Source organism: Ruditapes philippinarum, unplaced genomic scaffold (assembly GCF_026571515.1).
Source record: "Ruditapes philippinarum isolate M1 unplaced genomic scaffold, ASM2657151v2 ctg5805_1_1_1_1, whole genome shotgun sequence".
In the NCBI taxonomy this organism is placed as follows: domain Eukaryota; kingdom Metazoa; phylum Mollusca; class Bivalvia; order Venerida; family Veneridae; genus Ruditapes; species Ruditapes philippinarum.
In genome coordinates this window covers 99,195-120,480 of record NW_026864160.1, presented here as the reverse complement: position 1 = coordinate 120,480, position 21,286 = coordinate 99,195, and the positions used below count along the sequence as shown (strand labels likewise).

The window sequence follows — 21,286 nt, the reverse complement described above, 5'->3', positions numbered from 1 at the left end:
AGTTGCCCTCTCCGTGAAATATTTCAATCACGAACTGGCACGTGAGTAGAAACACACGTTACGTTAACTTATTGGATACGAATCGTCGTAGGTTCAATGTCATATAAAAGAGCAATATGAGATTTCTGTTTACCTTTTCTATATGACTTACTGGAACAAAACAAATATCTAGATGTATTATTGACTCATAAGGCCTATAAAATATATCAATATTTCATTTCCATACATACTGATACAAATTACTTGATACAATAAAATAGTCTTACCTACGTTCTGGTATAGAAGTTAGTTTTCTGAGGTCAGTTGTTTTCTCGTTTAGGGCACAGACGTTATTTTATTTGGTGACCATACGCCGATTTTCATGGAATTGAAATAACGTGTCACACAGTAGGTTTTATGAAAACGACTGAATGAAAATGTCTGCGGAGATTTCTTTCATCATCATCATCATCGTCGTCGTCGTCGTCGTTGTTGTTGTTGTTGTTCTTATTATATGTCACCATTTTCGTGTTTAAATATTGAATTCTGTTTGATCCGGTTTTGGGGGCAAACAGGCTCAAACAAACCGGGCCTGCAACATTTTCAATTTGTTGCCGTTTTTGTCGTTATTTAAAGATTTTATTTTGTGGCCTTAACTACAGATAATCATGAGTAGATACATGATTGAACTAACAAGCATTGAGAGCAAACAAAGAACAATATGCATAAACATATATCGATACACACAGCAAACAAAACAAACATTTTATCCTTAACCGATTCGTTTATCAACATCTATAAATGAATAATAAGGTGATCTTGCTAATTTTAAATAAAGATTGACAATACAGTTTTGTCCATAATAAAGCGCATATGCTAAATATAATTTATTTTGATTTTCCATTTTTTCCTAACGCTTTTAAAACAAGTGAATAAAATGAAAATGACAACTTCAATATTCTTTTAAAGACAAGATATTAATAAAATATTATACCATAAATAATATAAAAAATAAATTATTATAACATTTTATAATTAATTTCAATATGAAATGAATCATATTTGTACTGGTATTTCTTGATAAAAATATTTTCTATAGATGAAGATATATTCTTGTAAATACATGTATAAATCAGCGAGTTTCTGTGACATATTGTCACTTGTAAATTGTATGAAAGACAAAAAGAACCCAAACATTCATAGTCTAATCTGAGTAGTTTTTTTGTTTAATAGGTGATAAAATTCTACCTGTTAAAGAGCTGGAAATATGAAAATAGTTCTGCCATCATTGCCAGTTTATAATGCATTTAATGTATCTCGTGCTTTTGAGTGAGCGGGTCTTGGCAGGAGCAATAACTTTACTGATATTTTTCAACAAACCAACTTTGATATGTTGATTATTAATTCGATTATTTGTGTCATATCAAACGCTGCAGAACAGAAAATGAAAAATACTCATTTTCTGTTTTCTGATTCTGCTTTACATAGTTTGATTATACCTGCTGACATAACATCGTCAACCATCCTGTGTCTCATTCTTTAATTTCCTATTGCAATATTTTTCTTTATTAGTCTATCTCTGACGTAATTAGTTTATTTTTATATTAAAGGGCTAATACCTCACTTTCTGGAAGGAATGCAGTTGAAAGCCAAAATCTCATGATTATTTACTCCAATTTCCTGTTAGGTCAAAATATTATTGCATACATTTGACCTTAGAATGTTGTTGCCCTTGTCTGCTGCCTCTGGAATGCTCATCATCTTAGTGTTGTTTTTAGCTTTGAACATTTCAGGGCGTTTGTACTACGCTTTTGATGTATACCCCTTAACCACATTTATGATTTTTTTGTCGTCATTTTTCAGATCCGATTTCTTCAGTCAAATATTGGATTCTCATTTACTTTTCTTGTATTTTATTCTCAAGCTCACTAGTGATTTTTGATACACTTCAGTTTATGAGCGCTTCAGTTACAAGCCCGCTCCACTGGTACATGTATTGCTCTGAATAAGTCCTTTGATTTTAAGGGTTTAACTATTAATTACTTCTCAAATGTCATATAAGTTGGAAGTTAGTTTAATATGCCGCTGTTATTCACTGATATTATTATACATGTAAAATGATGTTTATGTTGTTTACTTAGTGTAACTTAAGATGGGAATAAAATGTTTGAAAGTTTGAATAGTAATTGAGACAAATTTAAATTAATTTAATTTTAATATAATGATAAATGGTCTGAAAAAGTTATTATTAATCAAATTTTAATTACTTTTCAATTACTTCTGTATTGCTTCTAAATATGTAAAAGAGGTTTATTTCCGAAAACGGAGATGTTCAGAAAGGATTTAGAAAGGACTCCGTCTTAACTCTTCTAATTAGTAAATACATCTTAAAAGTCTTAAAAGTATAGACATATAATGCATCCATAGCAGATTTTCCACTGATTTATAGCTTATGGATTTAGCTTTCATATATACGTCCATACCTAAAGACCCGGCTTTAATAAAATAATTTATATTAAGCATTGCTTGAGGGCATTTCAAGCTTTGTATACAACAGATAGTTAACAGGTAAATGAGGTTCAAATCTCTCTTTCAAAACTGGCTAAACTAAAGAGTATTTTAGCACACCAGCAACTTCAGCTCCAGTTTATGTGAAATCTTCCCGAAGTGTCCTCGTCGCAGAGAGGTCACACAGAAAGTCAAGCTATAATCGTGAACATTAACTCGTGCTGGGGCATACTATCACTTATAGTATGTTCCAGACTCGTGTGCGCAGGAAAATGCACGAAAAACCTCAATTTATTTATTTGTTTCTTTTTCTTTCTTTCTTCTTTCTTTCTTTCTTTCTGTCTGTCTTTCTTTCTTTCTTTCTTTCTTTCTTTCATTCATTCATTCATTCATTCATTCATTCATTCATTCATTCATTCATTCATTCATTCATTCATTCATTCATTTTTTTTTCAAAGATCGACTAGAATTTAACACCATATATTGCATGTTATGTGCTGTTTAATGTACCATCAGACGCCATGAAACATTCATTTTTCACGTTTTCTAGGGGAGGACCGCCAGGCTTTCCATATGAAAGGGTTGCCTACACTATACATGTATATATACCCAGTTTCTTATATTATTTCTAATTTTATACAAACAATGTACTTGATTGTACACACTGTTCATTAAAACGTTTTGTTTAGGCTATAAACATTAGCATAGAATGTTAGCCTACCTATTGAATAAATGCTTCGTATTCGTTTTTAGAAACAGGATACATTTCTTTCAAATGTATAGAATAACTGATTATTGGATGATCTTGTGACCTGTCAGTAATAACTAACATAACTAATTTACGTTTGTGACTATATATATATATATGCGGATAAAAGTGTGTACACATTCAAAAAGGAAACGTGAGTGTATTAATTAAGGAACAAGATCAGTTTTCGATATCGCACGTGGCCAATCGCACACGTGCACTAATTAAAAAAATGACCTTCTGCTTTCGCAAAATTATGTTGTTCTAACTATGCTCCTAGCAGTTTGGCTTTTGTAGATCTAATATATAATATGGTATTTAGAATTGTAATGAATGGAGAGAGAAAAAACAAACAACTTAACACATATATATAGCAATTAGAGGCTACTGCACTACGAAAGATGCGATTAGAAATTTAGCGGTATATAATTATGTTTTAATACCGGACGACTCATATCCGCAGATATGACTTTAAATACCGGCTATGACTTATATTTTACAAAGTAATTATATTTTATTAATTTTATCTTGATATAATGTTTTATAATAATGATAATAATAAAAGTCATATCCGTGGCTGACAGGAGATAAATTTAGTATATATAACTGTATGTACACTAGGAAAAACACAACACCTTTTAAACGCCACAGCCATGTAAATTTTGCATAACATAAAAGACGAACGAAGCTTTTGATAGGTGTTGCAAATAATTATCTTACTCCTCCGGTATGAGACCACTACCGAGTTTTATCAGTTGTTTAGAAGAGTAGCTTCCCTTTAAAAAATATGGCAGCTAGAAATCCTGGAGTAGAATTCGGTAAGTTATTTTTATTTTGTGATGGTTATTGATAGTGACAGCTGCTGTTGCCAATGTAATTTACAAAAAACAGCATTTTTCGATAACTTGATTGTAACCAAGTGCACTTGTTTTGATTTAATTGTTTTGGAAGTTTGCCATGTATCTTTTATTGGATTGTAACCTTTTTGACAGTTTGACCTAGTCCTATATTACAGTATACTATAAATATGACGTCGCTTTGAGATATTTTTGCTTCTGGGCAAAGTCAGGCTTGACCGACAAAAACTATAACAAACCCGTAACGTCTAATATATTGGACTAAGTTTGACCCAGTTCTGTTTTTACATGTTTGCAACCAAATACACTTACTTAATACTCCCTTCATTATTATTGTGTACTTATAAGGGCAAAATCATGTTAATCAGTCCGACACTCCATGCTTGATGAGGGTCCTTTTAGTCATTATAAGCTAAAATGAAAAAGCACGGATTTCATATATATCTTTCTACAGGCATTCAAATAAAAAAAATATATATATACGGATTAAAATATACGAGTGACATTAAGACCTGAATCGAGACAGACACATGAGAGTACTTTACTGTTACCATGATTGACTACTTCACTGCATCAACATTTGAAAACAGATTTACAAAAGTTTTAAATAATGATATAAATGTTTTTTGTTTTTTTTATAAATGATGAATGAAATTTAAATATTCTATGAATATGGCAAAATTGACAATCTCGGCACTATTTTGTACTAAAGAAATGAATAAATTTTCTTCCCATGCTGAGCGAATTGTAAAGGCCACAATACATTACCTGTAAAACTATTGTACGTTAATAAATTTGACTACATAACCCAATAAATCTTAAATATTGCATCTTTGATCATCTATGAATAACTAACTTTGGCTTCTTTTTTATTTTGAAATTGAAATTATTATGGTAGTAGGTACAATGTACTGTAATAATAAATTTCAAATAGCTGCTTGTTACATAAAAAAATGTAAATTTACCGCAGATTTCGTCAAGTTAAATTTTTAATCGTCATTGCGGACAGATAAACTGTACCTTTGAAAAATAAATTAAATATTTGAATTAAACAAGTATTTTTCTTCAAAACAACCTTTAAATTTCTAAAATCGGATAATAAATGTAAGAGCTGTATGGAATTTTGTAAAGTAGGTATTCGTTGCGAACGGGCATTCAAGCTTAGCGCCGGTAAATTATCGATCGATGCACCTTTATCAGGTTCACGACAAGATATTTAAGCATTTATATAGGGTTAACTGGGAGTGTCCGATCCTTGTAATATAAATCTGTGGAAAAAGGCAAAGCCTCAAAGGGAGCTCGGTTTTCTTTTACCGTAAGATAGTTTAAAATAGTTGTTCATTTTTATTTTACATTTTCCGTTTTAAAATTGTCGTTTTGAAATTGTCATTCAGAGTACATCAGCTTTTATCGTTATCTTGTAATTCGAAATGTTGCAATTTGTCCAATTCGGTACTTCGGACAAAAGTTTTCAAAACCATCACTTAGCAGGTACTCGTGTTACTGTAAAGCTCGCTTTGCGAGCAGGCCCTTCGGGCCAGCTCGTCGAGCTCACTATAGCATGAAAGTATCACACTCAGCTAGAGCTCTACTGGTCACATATGAAAAGAGTTCAAATTATAATAAATTTCCACAAATGGCAAGCAAACATGTCCCATACAAAAGCAGTACCCGTATTTCTTGTTTTAATGCTTGATTTTTACTTGCATTCTATAAAAAAATATATCAAATCATACAGATGTGTGAACGAGATAAAATCTAAGTGTCATTTCATCAGTAGGTACAAAAAGTTTTCATTTTAAATCACTTTCACCTGTGTGTTATCAAAACATGACATTGTAGACATTGGGGTAATCGTCATTGTGTGTATACACAAAAACACTTGCATATAAGGCTTGTAAAACTGTAAGGGTTTTCCAATAAAACCAACTGTGACCAGATAAGCCAGGGCAAAACAATGAATGAAAACTTGTTTTGATCTATATTACCATATGAAATAGATGTATGGCTATAATGTAATCTGCACAAAAAGTTGTACTTATTTTACCCAGAACTGTGACAAGATGACCTGTACAAATACATAATTACATTTGTCTTTATTTTCTATTTTTATTCATAATATCAGAGACATAGATAACAGAGATAGGCAACTTCCTAGCCAGTCAAAATATCACACGTGCCTGCTTAACTTAAAACTTGTAGCAAGTAAAACTTATTTACCAGATATCAAAATCATTAAAATAATACATTTTCTGAAAGCTAATTTATATGCATTTGTCTATGGCTGCAGATAAAAATATTAACAGTTCCCATTTAAATAAATGTTACATCAATTTTTAAAGAGAACTACTTAATAATTTTTGTTACAAAACTATTCATATGACAAAAAAAACTGGCTCAGTGGGTATGTTCTGCCATGTTTTTCTAAGTGAAAGGCATGGAAAGTTACCAATATTTTAACATGCAGCAATAGATAAAAGATTTACTTTTCAAATGGTTTATAATATTAAAGGATCAAATGTACATCCATAATGTTTTATTTGCTACAAAATGCCTAATTTTTCACTTTTTGATAGGCATGAGTGATATTTAAATGGAGTATATAGGAGCTGCTTATCTCTGTTATCTATGTCTCTGATAATATAAATTAATAAAGAAAACTGATCTTATATCAAAAACAATTACAATATATATTTTTGATCTTTAGGATACAGTAACTAGTTTGGTTAACATTATCATTTTTTATCATTAAATTATGTATCAAACCTTGTAATATAGCTTTGTAACTTAAAATTTCTGTCATGTTTTCAGTTAGTAATTTATGATAACATATTTTATGTTATATTTTTACAGATCCAGCCTGGATACAGAATGTTCACATTAACTTGCCAGCAACAAAACGAAGAGCAGAACAGTTAGGTCTAAGAAGAACTGTCAAAAAACAGTGGCAGGTAGGGATATGTCTTTCTCCATATACCTAAAGGCTTACTTAACCTTTTACTGCATGAGCATATTGTGAAAAATAGCTGTTTTTTATTGAAAAGCCTTCTGTTACAAGTTCAAACTGCTACATTTATGAAACTGTAAAAAATGCTTCAATACTGATCAAACTTGGCACAAATGTTGACTGGACAACAGCATGCCCAATCTTAAATTTCCTGTTTCCATAGCAATGGGGGGGGGGACATCTATAAATGGCCAAAAATCACAATTTTGCGTTGAATTTTTTCCCTCAAAACTGATTTTAAAGTGTTGCAACTTTTCAATGGATTGAGATAAAGGCAAAAGTTTTGCAGCGTCGTTTATACATTCCGCTAATATCAACCTTAAGCCAATTTTAGCCTCTCGCAAGATCAAGATTTTCTTGCCGATGAGAAAATTATATTGTCTAGGAGTTCTCTTGACTATAATATTCTTCCTTGGATGTGTTTGACTTTAGAAACAAGAAAAAGTCGAGGGTGGACTCTGCTAGGCTGTAGCTCTTGTTAAAAGTTGGTAGGCAACAGTATGGGAAAAAACATAATTTTATTTTAGGCCTTAATTACGGAAAAGTATTGATTTATATATCTTATATTTATGTACAAAAAGCAAAACCTTTCATGGTAGAAAATAGACAAAGCTATAATTATAATGATTTATTTGTGATGTTTGCTGCAAACAGAAATGTAAATCAAGTTTATAAATGCAAGAACTAGTTATTTATATATCTGATATATTATATTTCTGTATATTTTAAAGACTAATTTACCAAGCAATTTAGGTAAAATGGACTGTAATATACATTAACGCATTTACAGCATTTACCTCAGGTCACCAGGCTACTTTAATCAAGCTCTTGATTCACTCTGCTTTTAGCAGCTTCCATTATGGTATTTAGGAATTACTTGTGGTATATATGTACAGATAACACCACCCTCTCACATACCCATTTTATACAAGTGTAAGCTTAAGTAATGTAAAGTAAATTTCTTAAAGGCCCATTATACTTTTATTTTTATTTCTTAAAAGCTTTTTAATTTTGGTGTATCCAAAAAGTTACTCATTGGCCAATTACATGAACCATTTTTTTCATCTGTTGCTTTTTGGTAATAAGTACAGTTATAGTAAATAAGTATTTTGTATAGAACTCAAAATACTTCTTTGTTTACATTTTGCTACTTTTAGTACAGATTATTTTATCATTTATCACTCCTTTCTTCAGGTAACAAGCATCTGACATTCTCTAAAACCAATATTTAAACATTATAAAATTCATTTTTGACCTTTGTTTGCTCAGGACTATCTAAGGAAGTAAAAAATTATTATGCCTCACTGTAATAGAGGAAAGTAGCATTGATATGTATCTCCATCCAGAACCTAAAAAAAACTAAAATTGCCTGTGATTGATTTTATGGCCCTTTTGTTAGCTCACCAGAACAGAATGTTCAGAGTGAGTTATTAGTATCAAAGGGGGATACTCCAGCGTCCGTCGTCCATTGTCCGTCATCATGCATCAACAATCGTCTCCTTCTCTGAAACTACTGGGCAGATTTACCTCAAATTTGGTCTGTAGCATCCTTGTGATAGTCACACTTAAATTTGCTCATGCCATTTGATTTTGCCCCTTTTAGGGGTCATCAGAGCTAAAAACAGAAAAACATTCAAACAACTTCTACTATATAAAATGATGGATGATAACCAAACTTTGTCTGTCATATCTGTAGCATTCTTGCGTAGTCTTATATCAAGTTTGCTCATATTAATTTGATTGGCCCCTTTTAGGGGCAGCTATTTAAAGCTAAAAATAGAAAAAAAACTTTAGACATCTTCTTCTACAGAACTAATTGATGTATGATAACCAAACTTTGTCTGTAGCAGTCTGAGGTAGTCTTTTATCTTAAACTGAAAAGCAGTTGTTTCTGGTGATCGACTCAGAGCCACAATGGCTGTCTTGTTTGCATTCCATTTTGTAAATGGATTTGAAAGAAAATCCCACCTGATGATAGAAAAGTATTTGTCACTGTTACATTATTACCGTATAATGATTTCAACTTATACAGGCAGCATGGGAGTTACGAGCTGTGTCATGTATAGATCTAACAACACTAGCAGGGGATGATACTCTTGCCAATGTCAACAGACTCTGCTTCAAGGCTAAGAATCCTGTACGACCAGATCTTCTGAAGGCCATGGATATGGATGATGCAGGTATTGTAAGATTGACTATTCAAGGGATAAGGAGAGCTTTTGTACTCAACCAAGTGTTAATGTTGGTTTTTGGGTCACACTTTAGTTGTTTGTGTGTTAAAGTTGGTATCTCCCAGACTACTGAAGGGAATGGGTTGATACTTCACACACTTATATGAGAGCCTAACATAAAAGGAGGTCACTGTCCAAGGTCCGTAACTCTAACCTGAACATTAAAAGAATTATAGCCCTTTGAACTTAGAAAATTCAACATTTTTTCAGGCTTTGCTCAAGTACTGAGAATAGTTGAACATACTGTTCTACTGACAGATGTATCATTTTTTTATTGAATTAAATGTTTGTTTTGAAAGAGTTGTATGTGTTGGTGTTGACATTTTTACCCACCCTTAATATTATAGTGAATTTTTCATTTTCTTGTCATGAGCACATGAATAAAAATTGAAAAATATGTTTTATTTATCTGTTGTTCAGAATAATATTTGCGTCTTACAATTTCATTAAAAAGTCCAAAAAATCTACAACAGCTCCAAACAAAATAATAATAATAATAATAATTACCACATTTCTATAGCGCCCTTCTCAAAAAATAAAATGTTCAAAGGCGCTTTACAATGGAATTATATACATTTACAATGACTTTATAAACAAAAAAAAAAGTAATAAAAATAATAACACACATTTATGTATACATTTACAAAGTATAAAATATACCATGATTAATCTAAAAGTCTAAAACTCAGTCGATCAAATAAAAAAATGTATATGAAGAATAATCTAAGACTTGAAAATAAAATAAAGAGAAACTTTAAAACTATTAAAATTAATAAAAAAAACCCACACAAATCAAGATAAGACAACTGAAATCTAAATCCAATTTGATGAAAACAGTAATTAGTAATGGAAATGTGATTCAAAAATAGACTATTATATTTCAAATGTGTACCCAGATATCTCATAACAAAAGACAGCACGCCAATTCATAGTGATGACAAATACAGCACAGTTAGTTACTATAAATTTCCTGGAAAAAATGTGTTTTTAAAGATTTCTTAAAAACATCTACTGTTTTTGAGTCTCTGATACTGTCTGGGAGAGCATTCCACAGTTTAGGTGCCACCGAAGAGTTACATTATGTGCGCTATGGTTTTACTTTTAATGTAATTATGAATATACATGCTCTAAAACCAATGGAAATGTAAACATAAACCAAAGTTACACACACTTCATGGATTTTTATCAAGAAAATATAACTTAAACTTAATCATAGGAAGTTTCAGACTATTTCCTTTTGACATTAGTTCAAAAATGTACATTCTCATTTACAGGTCTAACAGTTGGAGCAGTATGTGTTTACCCAAGTCGTGTATCTGATGCCATAAACTCGTTGAAAGCAGCTGGTGGGAGCCATATTCCAGTAGCTTCAGGTGAGTTTTGAATAACTGGGTGCAAAATGTCTGTATCTAAAGGTCTTACCTTCTTTATTAATTTTATACTTTATAAAAGCAGATTTATATTTTTTTCTGGAATATTTTATTTTGTTTATGCACTGTTTTCATGTGTGTTAAATGACAGAAACATTATGTGTTTCAACTTTTTCAAAATATGACCATTAGATTATGGAAACATGATAATTTCAATGTTTTTTTTTTAATTCTATAAAAATATTTTATTAGATATATTTCTATACTCTTTATAATTTTTAAGAAATTGACAGGTATGTAAACTGTAAAGTACATGTGAAAATGAACTACGCAGTATTTCAAACTGTTAAACATCACACCAAACAAGCTTTTATTTGCGTAGGTTTAAAAGTTCAAAGTATCATTATTTACGCAAATAAAAGTAAAGCATATTTTAAAGTACAAAGTGTAATTATATATACATGTATTTCAGTTGCCACGGGTTTCCCGACTGGTCAGACACCTTTAAAGACACGCCTTGAGGAAATCCGCATGGCTGTTGAAGATGGAGCTCGTGAAATTGATATTGTTATTAACAGACAGATGGCACTCACTGGAGATTGGAAAGGTCAGTTGATATGAAACAATAATCAAGGGTTGATCACAAAACTGTTGTAAGTCCTTGTGTTACTGTATATACTGAAGTTTTGTTGTCAACGCTCAAACTGTCATGGAAGCTGAATTTTTTATCATTGTCCTTTTTTTTTGTTGATATTTAAAATGTTTATAACAGTAAATTTGTTGTAATCATTATCCATTGTTTTATTAATGTTGATATTTAAAGTGTTAATAGTAGTAAAGATTCTGTTAATGTTTTTCATTGTTTATTAACATTTAAATTGTTGATAGAAGTAAAAAGTTTGTGTTCAGTATATGTGATATTTTGTCACAATGCTTTTATGGACGATAAATTACAGGTCAAGTTCAAACAAAGGTCATCTAGCAGAAAAATGAGGTCAAAGTAAAAAAAAAAATTCTTTCAAAAGATTGTGGACATAATAATCTTAAATCTGCCATTGCTTTAACTAGCTCTTGATTTTTTGACCTTCTTTTGCACATCTATAATATCAAAATAACTAACAGTAACTGACTAGCCGGCATTAAATGTAAGAAAACTCCATTTTACCAAAACAGTTTTCCATTCTAAGGATAAAAGAGATATAGTAGAAACTTATTGTTACAAAAATTTCAGTTTAAACAATACATGGAAATGTCTGCTCTTATTTCTGTGAAAAATATATCTTGTTCTTTGCACTTTTATACTACCATATAACATATAATATTGTTAAATAATACTATAACATGAAATCTATGTCAGGTGTGGTCTTTGTTTGATATCATATTACTATTGGTGTATTTGTGTTTATTGTTGTAACACAATCTGTCTGGGTAGGATCCAGATTCTATTCTTGTCTTGGTAGGTACCAGATTCTATTCTTGTAAGGGTAGGAACCAGATTCTATTTTTGTCTTGGTAGGAACCAGATTCTATTCCTGTCTGGGTGGGAACCAGATTCTTTTCTTGTAAGGGTAGGAACCAGATTCTATTCTTGCCAGGATAGGGACAAGATTCTATTCTTGTCTGGGTAGGTACCAGATTCTATTCTTGTCTGGATAGGTACCAGATTCTATTCTTGTCTGGGTAGGAACCAGATTCTATTATTGTCTGGATAGGAACCAGATTCTATTCTTGTCTGGGTAGGAACCAAATTCTATTCTTGTAAGGGTAGGAACCAGATTCTATTCTTGCCAGGATAGGGACGAGATTCTATTTTTGTCTTGGTAGGAACCAGATTCTATTCTTGGCTGGGTAGGAACCAGATTCTATTCTTGCCTGGGTAGGAACCAGATTCTATTCTTGCCTGGGTAGGAACCAGATTCTATTCTTGCCTGGATAGGAATCCTGCCTGGGTAGGAACCAGATTCTATTCTCCTGGGTTGGAACCAGATTCTATTCTTGTCAGGGTAGGAACCAGATTCTATTATTGTCTGGATAGGAACCAGATTCTATTCTTGTCTGGGTAGGAACCAAATTCTATTCTTGTTAGGGTAGGAACCAGATTCTATTCTTGCCAGGATAGGGACGAGATTCTATTCTTGTCTGGGTAGGAACCAGAGATTCTATTATTGTCTGGATAGGAACCAGATTCTATTCTTGTCTGGATAGGAACCAGATTCTATTTTTGTCTGGGTAGGAACCAGATTCTATTCTTGCCAGGATAGGGACGAGATTCTATTTTTGTCTTGGTAGGACCCAGATTCTGTTCTTGCCTGGGTAGGAACCAGATTCTATTCTTGTCTTGGTAAGAACCAGATTCTATTCTTGTCTGGGTGGGAACCAGATTCTATTCTAGTCTGGGTGGGAACCAGATTCTACTCTTGTTTTAGAAGGAACCAGATTCTGTTCTTGCCAGGATAGGTACCAGATTCTATTTTTGTCTGGGTAGGAACCAGATTCTATTATTGTCTGGATAGGAACCAGATTCTATTCTTGTCTGGGTAGGAACCCATTTCTATTCTTGTAAGGGTAGGAACCAGATTCTATTCTTGCCAGGATAGGGACGAGATTCTATTTTTGTCTTGGTAGGAACCAGTTTCTGTTCTTGCCTGGGTAGGAACCAGATTCTATTCTTGTCTTGGTAGGAACCAGATTCTATTCTTGTCTGAGTGGGAACCAGATTCTATTCTTGTCTGGGTGGGAACCAGATTCTATTCTTGTCAGGGTAGAAACCAGATTCTATTCTTGTCTGGGTGGGAACCAGATTCTATTCTTGTCAGGGTAGAAACCAGATTCTATTTTTGTCAGGGTAGCAACCAGATTCTTTTCTTGTCAGGGTAGAAACCAGATTCTATTCTTGTCAGGGTAGCAACCAGATTCTTTTCTTGTCAGGGTAGCAACCAGATTCTATTCTTGTCTGGGTTGGAACCTTTTTCTATTCTGTTATATGTAGTGTAGGTTTGTTTGGTTGTGAAGCAATTTGTATTCTGTTATATAACCTGCCTGAGAACCAGTTTATATTTTGTAATATGAACTGTGTGAGTAGAACCCAGTTTCTTTTCTGCCATATTAACTATCGTTGAGTGAACTTGTCATCATTTTTATTTTGACTGCTTAAACACAACAGTTTGTACTTCACTGAAATTTCCACTGTACAAACTTCTGCCCTTTCCATTAATTTTTTAAATTATGATTAAATCAATAATTCTAAATAAGTTTTGTTACTTGGTGTATTCACACAAAGTGATGCATAACAGTGATCGGAATGAGTAGATGTTTAATTAAATACCAAGTTCTAGACATATGTTGATAATTATAATGAAATAGTTATATTGATAAGAAAAAAGTATTGCCAGTGGTTGTGCTATCGTTATATCTCGTGTAGGCTGTTGCTTGGGCAACTTTTCAACAACATTTAAAGTTTGTCTTGTCCAAATCATTTGATGCTGTTTTATTATACCCCAATTTATGCAGATATTTTTCATACTCTTATATGTATATATGCTGTTATATGTATATCACAAGTTTTGTAGATATTTTATGCTGATACATGTATATGACAATTTATGCAGATATTTAATGCTCTTAAGGGGACTCCACTGAGGTTTAAAAGCCTAAAAACATAACAACAAAAACATTCGGATTTCTTACATAAATTAGCTGGGAGACTTTAAACAGAAATATATGCAAAGATAGTTAAGAAATATATTTTGAAATAAATTGAAATTCGTATTTTTATGCTTTCCTTAGCCCGATTTGAGTGAAAAGCATTTAAACCCTTTTCATTTTGGGTCATTTTTTTACAATTTGAATAATTATTCTGGAAAAACGAAATGCGCGAATGATCTGAAATTTTGCATAAAGATTAGTGGTCTAAACCTACATCAAATGGTCCATTTATCTGGAAAAAATATTTTCAGTCCCATCATGTGAAAAAACCTCAGTGGAGTCCCTTTAAATGTATATCACAAGTTATGCAGTATTTTATGCTGTTATATATCTATTACAATTTATGCAGACTGGTATATTTTTACTGTTATATGTACATCAAAAATCATGCAGATATTTTTATGCTGTTTGGTAAATGTATATCAAATTTTATGCAAATATTTAATTATGTTTAATATACATGTATGTATATCACAATTCATGCAGATATTTAATGGTGTTTTATGTACATCTATATCAAAATTTATGCAAATACTTGATGATGTTGTATTTGTATCAAATATAATGCAAACATAGTATGCTGTTATCTGTACATGTATACCACAAGTAATTTAGATATTTTATATGTATTGTTTAGGTGTTTATGAGGAGGTTAAGCTAATGAGGGAGGCTTGTGGTGAGGCACACATGAAGACAATTCTAGCTACAGGAGAACTCGGAAGTCTTGCCAATATCCACAAGGCTAGTATGGTGTGTATGATGGCAGGTAAGATGCTCAAGTCTATATTGTAGCTTTTTACTTACCCTTCTGGCAATAATAAGGATTATTACAATATAGAACTGTATCTAAACAGGGGGAAAATGTCAGAGCAGCTTACTGGGTAGCTCAGTTGGTAGAGCTGCCGTAATGTGTTCTGAGAGCCCGTGTCTGCTACTTACTTTTTTAATAGTAATAAGAAATGTTACTGTAGAATTGTTTGTAAATAGGGGAGAAAAAATGTCAAGAGTAACTAGGTGGGTAGCTCAGTAGGTAGAACTGCAGAGCAATGTTCTGAGGGTCCCTGGTTCAAGTCCTGCTAAGGCTGGATATTTTGCAGATCCTCTGTCAGATATTTATCCATTTAAACAGTTCTTTCTAAAAAAAAAAAATTTGAAAAATTAAATAAATGTTTCATATTTGTAACTCACCATGATACAGAAGATTAGCACTGGAGAATTTTTTATAATCATTTTAACTTTTAGGAGGTTAGGATGTTGACCAGAGAATGTGTATAGAAACATTCACAGCAAGCATCTGAAAATGTCTCCTTTACAATTTATATTTCTCATGGAGCTCATATGGCCAAAGATATCATAATTTGTTTGTACATTTTAGGAGCTGACTTCATTAAAACATCAACAGGTAAAGAAGGTGTAAATGCTATACTGATGGTGGCTCTTGTCATGGTGAGGGCTATCAGAGAGTACTTTGAGAGAACTGGTCATAAGGTAAGCATAAGTTAAACAATGGCCAAGTTGTTTAGGTATTTGTTTTTATCCCCCGCCGATGGAATTGGGAGGGGGATATAGTTTTGGCGTTGTCCGTCCTTCCGTCCGTCCGAATTTCGTTTCCGGAGTAGTTCTCTGCAACTACTGGCAGGAATTCAAAGAAACTTTATGGGAATCATCAATATCAAGAGGAGATGCGCATATCATCGACTTGTTCTGGTCCGACCATTTAACTCAAAGATATGGCCCTTGATTAGTTATGTAGTATGCATATAGAGTAAAAATCGTTTCCGGAGTAGTTCTCTGCAACTACTGGCTGGAATTCAACGAAACTTTATGGGAATCATCAATATCAAGAGGAGATGCGCATATCGTCAGCTTGTTCCGGTCAGACACTTTAACCGAGAGTTATGGCCCTTGATTAGTTATGTAGTATGCATATAGAGTAAAAATCGTTTCCGCACTACTTCTCTGCAACTACTGGCTGGAATTCAACGAAACTTTATGGGAATCATCAATATCAAGAGGAGATGCGCATATCGTCGGCTTGTTCCGGTCAGACACTTTAACTCAGAGTTATGGCCCTTGATTAGTTAAACAGTTTGCATATGAAGTAAAAATCGTTTCCGCGCTACTTCTCTGCAACTACTGGCTGGAATTCAACGAAACTTTATGGGAACCTTGAATACCAAGAGGAGATGCGCATATCGTCGGCTTGTTCGGGTCAGACACTTTAACTCAGAGTTATGGCCCTTGATTAGTTATGCAATATGCATATGGAGTAAAAATCGTTTCCGGAGTAGTTCGCTGCAACTACTGGCTGGAATTCAACGAAACTTTATGGGAATCATCAATATCACAGGAGATTCGCATATCGTCAGCTTGTTCTGGTCAGACCCTTTAACTCAGAGTTATGGCCCTTGATTAGTTATGTAGTATGCATATAGAGTAAAAATTGTTTCCGGAGTAGTTCTCTGCAACTACTGGCTGGAATTAAACGAAACTTTATGGGAATCATCAATATCACAGGAGATTCGCATATCGTCAGCTTGTTCTGGTCAGACCCTTTAACTCAGAGTTATGGCCCTTGATTAGTTATGTAGTATGCATATAGAGTAAAAATTGTTTCCGCACTACTTCTCTGCAACTACTGGCTGGAATTCAACGAAACTTTATGGGAACCTTCAATACGAATAGGAGATGCGCATATCGTCGGCTTGTTCGGGTCAGACACTTTAACTCAGAGTTATGGCCCTTGATTAGTTATGCAATATGCATATGGAGTAAAAATCGTTTCCGGAGTAGTTCTCTGCAACTACTGGCTGGAATTCAACGAAACTTTATGGGAATCATCAATATCACAGGAGATTCGCATATCGTCAGCTTGTTCTGGTCAGACCCTTTAACTCAGAGTTATGGCCCTTGATTAGTTATGTAGTATGCATATAGAGTAAAAATTGTTTCCGGAGTAGTTCTCTGCAACTACTGGCTGGAATTAAACGAAACTTTATGGGAATCATCAATATCACAGGAGATTCGCATATCGTCAGCTTGTTCTGGTCAGACCCTTTAACTCAGAGTTATGGCCCTTGATTAGTTATGTAGTATGCATATAGAGTAAAAATTGTTTCCGCACTACTTCTCTGCAACTACTGGCTGGAATTCAACGAAACTTTATGGGAACCTTCAATACGAATAGGAGATGCGCATATCGTCGGCTTGTTCCGGTCAGACACTTTAACTCAAGAGTTATGGCCTTTGATTAGTTATGCAATATGCATATGGAGTAAAAATCGTTTCCGGAGTAGTTCTCTGCAACTACTGGCTGGAATTCAACGAAACTTTATGGGAATCATCAATATCACAGGAGATTCGCATATCGTCAGCTTGTTCTGGTCAGACCCTTTAACTCAGAGTTATGGCCCTTGATTAGTTATGTAGTATGCATATAGAGTAAAAATTGTTTCCGGAGTAGTTCTCTGCAACTACTGGCTGGAATTAAACGAAACTTTATGGGAATCATCAATATCACAGGAGATTCGCATATCGTCAGCTTGTTCTGGTCAGACCCTTTAACTCAGAGTTATGGCCCTTGATTAGTTATGTAGTATGCATATAGAGTAAAAATTGTTTCCGCACTACTTCTCTGCAACTACTGGCTGGAATTCAACGAAACTTTATGGGAACCTTCAATACGAATAGGAGATGCGCATATCGTCGGCTTGTTCCGGTCAGACACTTTAACTCAAGAGTTATGGCCTTTGATTAGTTATGCAGTATCCATATAGAAAAATATTTGTTTCCTCGCTACTTCTCTGCTACTACTGGCTGGAATTCAATGAAACTTTATGGGATACTAAGAGGAGATGTGCATATAGTCGCCTTGTTCCAGTCAGATACTTATAACTTAGATTTATGGCCCTTGATTAGTTATGTAGTATGCATAGATCTCTTTGGCATTTCCAGATTTTACTATTTAACACAAAGTTATGGCTCTGTTATTGCCCTGAATATGTATCAAGTTCAAAGAATATTACTGTTTATGTCACGGTTAATATATAAATAAAGCCTTATGTCTTCAGTTGTTGTGTTAATAATAACCAGTACTCGGCGGGGGATATAAATTCAACGAATTTGCTTGTTCAAAGCAGGGATTGCAGGTTTAAGCTTCTCTGTGGTCAGTTATATTTCCTCATATTATTTAGTTCTTAAAAATGTGACATTTTCAATTTTGGTTTGACTATTTGAAGAACAGGGAGAGCTTTTTGTACTAATAAGGTGTTGGCATCACACTTTGGTTAAGTTTTGTGAGCGAGTCCAGGTATCTCCAAAACTACTGAAGAGAATGGGATAAAACTTTACACACTTGTTCTCTGTGATTATCTAACATGATAGGCACAGGTCCAATAAATGATAGGCACAGGTCCAATAATTCTAAGTTACAGTTTTACTGACTTAAATATACCCATTTTCTTACTGTTTAGCACTGAGAATAGTAGAGCGTGCTGTTGATGTCTTACAGACAGCTCTTGTTTAAAAGAATACTACATTATATTATCATGTTACAGGTGGGCTTTAAACCTGCTGGAGGAATAAGGTCTGCCAAGGATGCTTGTACCTGGTTATCTTTGATGAAAGAAGAGTTAGGGGATGAATGGACCACGCCCGCTTTGTTCCGGATAGGGGCAAGCAGCCTACTGATTGACATAGAACGTCAGTTGTTCCATTTTGTGTATGGAAGATATGCGGCCTCCCACGAGATCCCAATGTCATAAACACAAAAGATATCTAGTCTCAAGCTTATAGATTTATGATTGAAGACCAGTCTTTAAAATCTCTTCTTTGATTGGTCAATTTTAAATTTTGGTCATGAATCAGCCAATCAGATATCAGAAATTAAGACTGGTCTTCATTTTCAAATGTTATAATGCTTACTGTCTGTAACCCTTACAAAAGAGTATTCAGAATTTGAAAAATTAAGATGTTTTGAATATTTAAATGAACTAAAGTTGAATTCAGTTTTAAAACTTTAGAAATGCTAGCTATTTCTTACCATTTAGTATGTACAGAATGTGATTTGACGCTAGGTTCTCGTTATATATATTGATGACATTTTAAGAATAAATTCCGATCAATTACTTCTACATCATTAATGTAGGATATGGTGCTGAAATTTAAAGGAATTCATACAAAACAGTGATATTTTGAACAAAGGTGGGCATTTTCCATTAACATTCATCTAATTGCATGTTTAGACAGATAAGAATTATATGTTGTACTTTGCAAAACATTCCATTATAAAATTATGGCAAACAACATGTAAAGATTATTTTTTGTTAAGGTAGACAACTGAATGTAAAATCATTTTTATGATGTTTTACATTGTTCCTGCCCTTGAAGTCTCATTCTATTAAATATGAATTTTCTGTTTGATATTCATGCTACGTTTACGGGAAAACGGGATAACTAAACAGAAATAGTGTTCAAAATGTTTATACATACATGTGCTCTGTTGTTTTACAGTTAAAATAAGATGATTATGTCTGTAAACTAGTATAAATGTTACTTTTTGTTCTGTACCAGTCCGGTCTGGTTATGTATTATAATGATATTAGGATAAATATATGTACATACACAAGTGTTTGATGTTTTCAGTTTTAAATGATAGGGCTTTTTATAATGACTTAAATCTCCAGTATAGAGCCATACCATTCTGCATCACCCTGCTTTTGAACCGGCTATATACTGTTGACTGGTTTATTTTATAATTATGAAACTCAAATGTTTTGTATTTACAATGGACAATTCAGATTAGATATTTAAGCAGAATGGGTCTAGTATAATACATTGTATTTTACCACAGGTAACATTTTAAGTTTTGAAGTAACTGTATTAAGTATTAGTGATATCTTTACACAGTATTCACTCTGCATTTAAGCCATCTAAAAGGTATCAGATTATAAGACTAATGTAAATGTAAGAAACCTTTACACTTAAAGTTAAATGAGCCATGTCATGACAAAACCAACATAATGGGTTTGCGACCAGCATAGATCCAGACCAGCCTGCGCATCCATGCTGGTCACAAACCCATTATGTTGGTTTTGTCATGACACGGCTCAAATGAAAGTGATCAAGGCCAATAATAGATTGTTTGAACATTATGTTATAAAATACGGAATGTATATAAATATGTCATATGACTTTCTTTCATTAAAACATGGGGAAATACTGATAAATTAGGAGTATAGATTATTAATCAGTTCCCCAATACATTTAATCAGTGCCAATGTTTAATCAACAAATAACACATCTCAGGTTGCTAGTCTTTATTTGTTCAAACTACAAAAGTCCAGTGTAGATTATATTTCAGAAAGATAATTGATATAGCTTATGAACTGTAAAAATATTCACAAAATTTCTTGTTTTCATGTTGTGATAAAAATATTGGATGTATTATAATAGATAAATTGAGGTTTTGTATACATTCATACATTCAAGTAAATTTCTATGTCAAGTCAGTGCCATAGGCTTGATTAAGATTTTTTTTTGTAATCTGTACACTTAAAAAAATATTTTTACTTTTGAGAACATTTCCCTTATTTGTCAAACATTGGCAAGAATCTTGAAGCTTGCTGCTTTAATAGCATTGTTAACTACTAAGAAATGTCTTGGTGACTGACTAATAAAACACCCAGATAAGTCATTAAGGAAATATCCATGTTTTTCCAGTAATTCCCTCCTTATTTTTTGTTTTTATTCTTGTTTTTTTTTTTATCATGCAGATGTATTATATCATTCTCAAAAAAATAAAAAGGAATCTCGCTTTTGGTGTAAAGATATCACATATTCATTGCCTGATCTTTTTATCATATAATTGAGCCGTGTCACGA

General features: G+C 33.0%; 1 protein-coding gene across 1 annotated transcript; it reads left to right on the top strand.

The window, feature by feature from the left end:
* Positions 1-4,000: 4,000 nt before the first annotated feature.
* On the top strand, positions 4,001-19,864 carry LOC132724647 (deoxyribose-phosphate aldolase-like). The gene is made up of 8 exons (XM_060709582.1): positions 4,001-4,053; positions 6,946-7,043; positions 9,132-9,279; positions 10,605-10,703; positions 11,173-11,307; positions 15,043-15,171; positions 15,781-15,893; positions 18,962-19,864. The coding sequence occupies exons 1-8, from the start codon at positions 4,023-4,025 to the stop codon at positions 19,166-19,168; spliced, it is 960 nt and encodes a 319-aa protein (XP_060565565.1). The 5' UTR covers positions 4,001-4,022; the 3' UTR covers positions 19,169-19,864.
* The last annotated feature ends 1,422 nt before the right edge of the window (positions 19,865-21,286 follow it).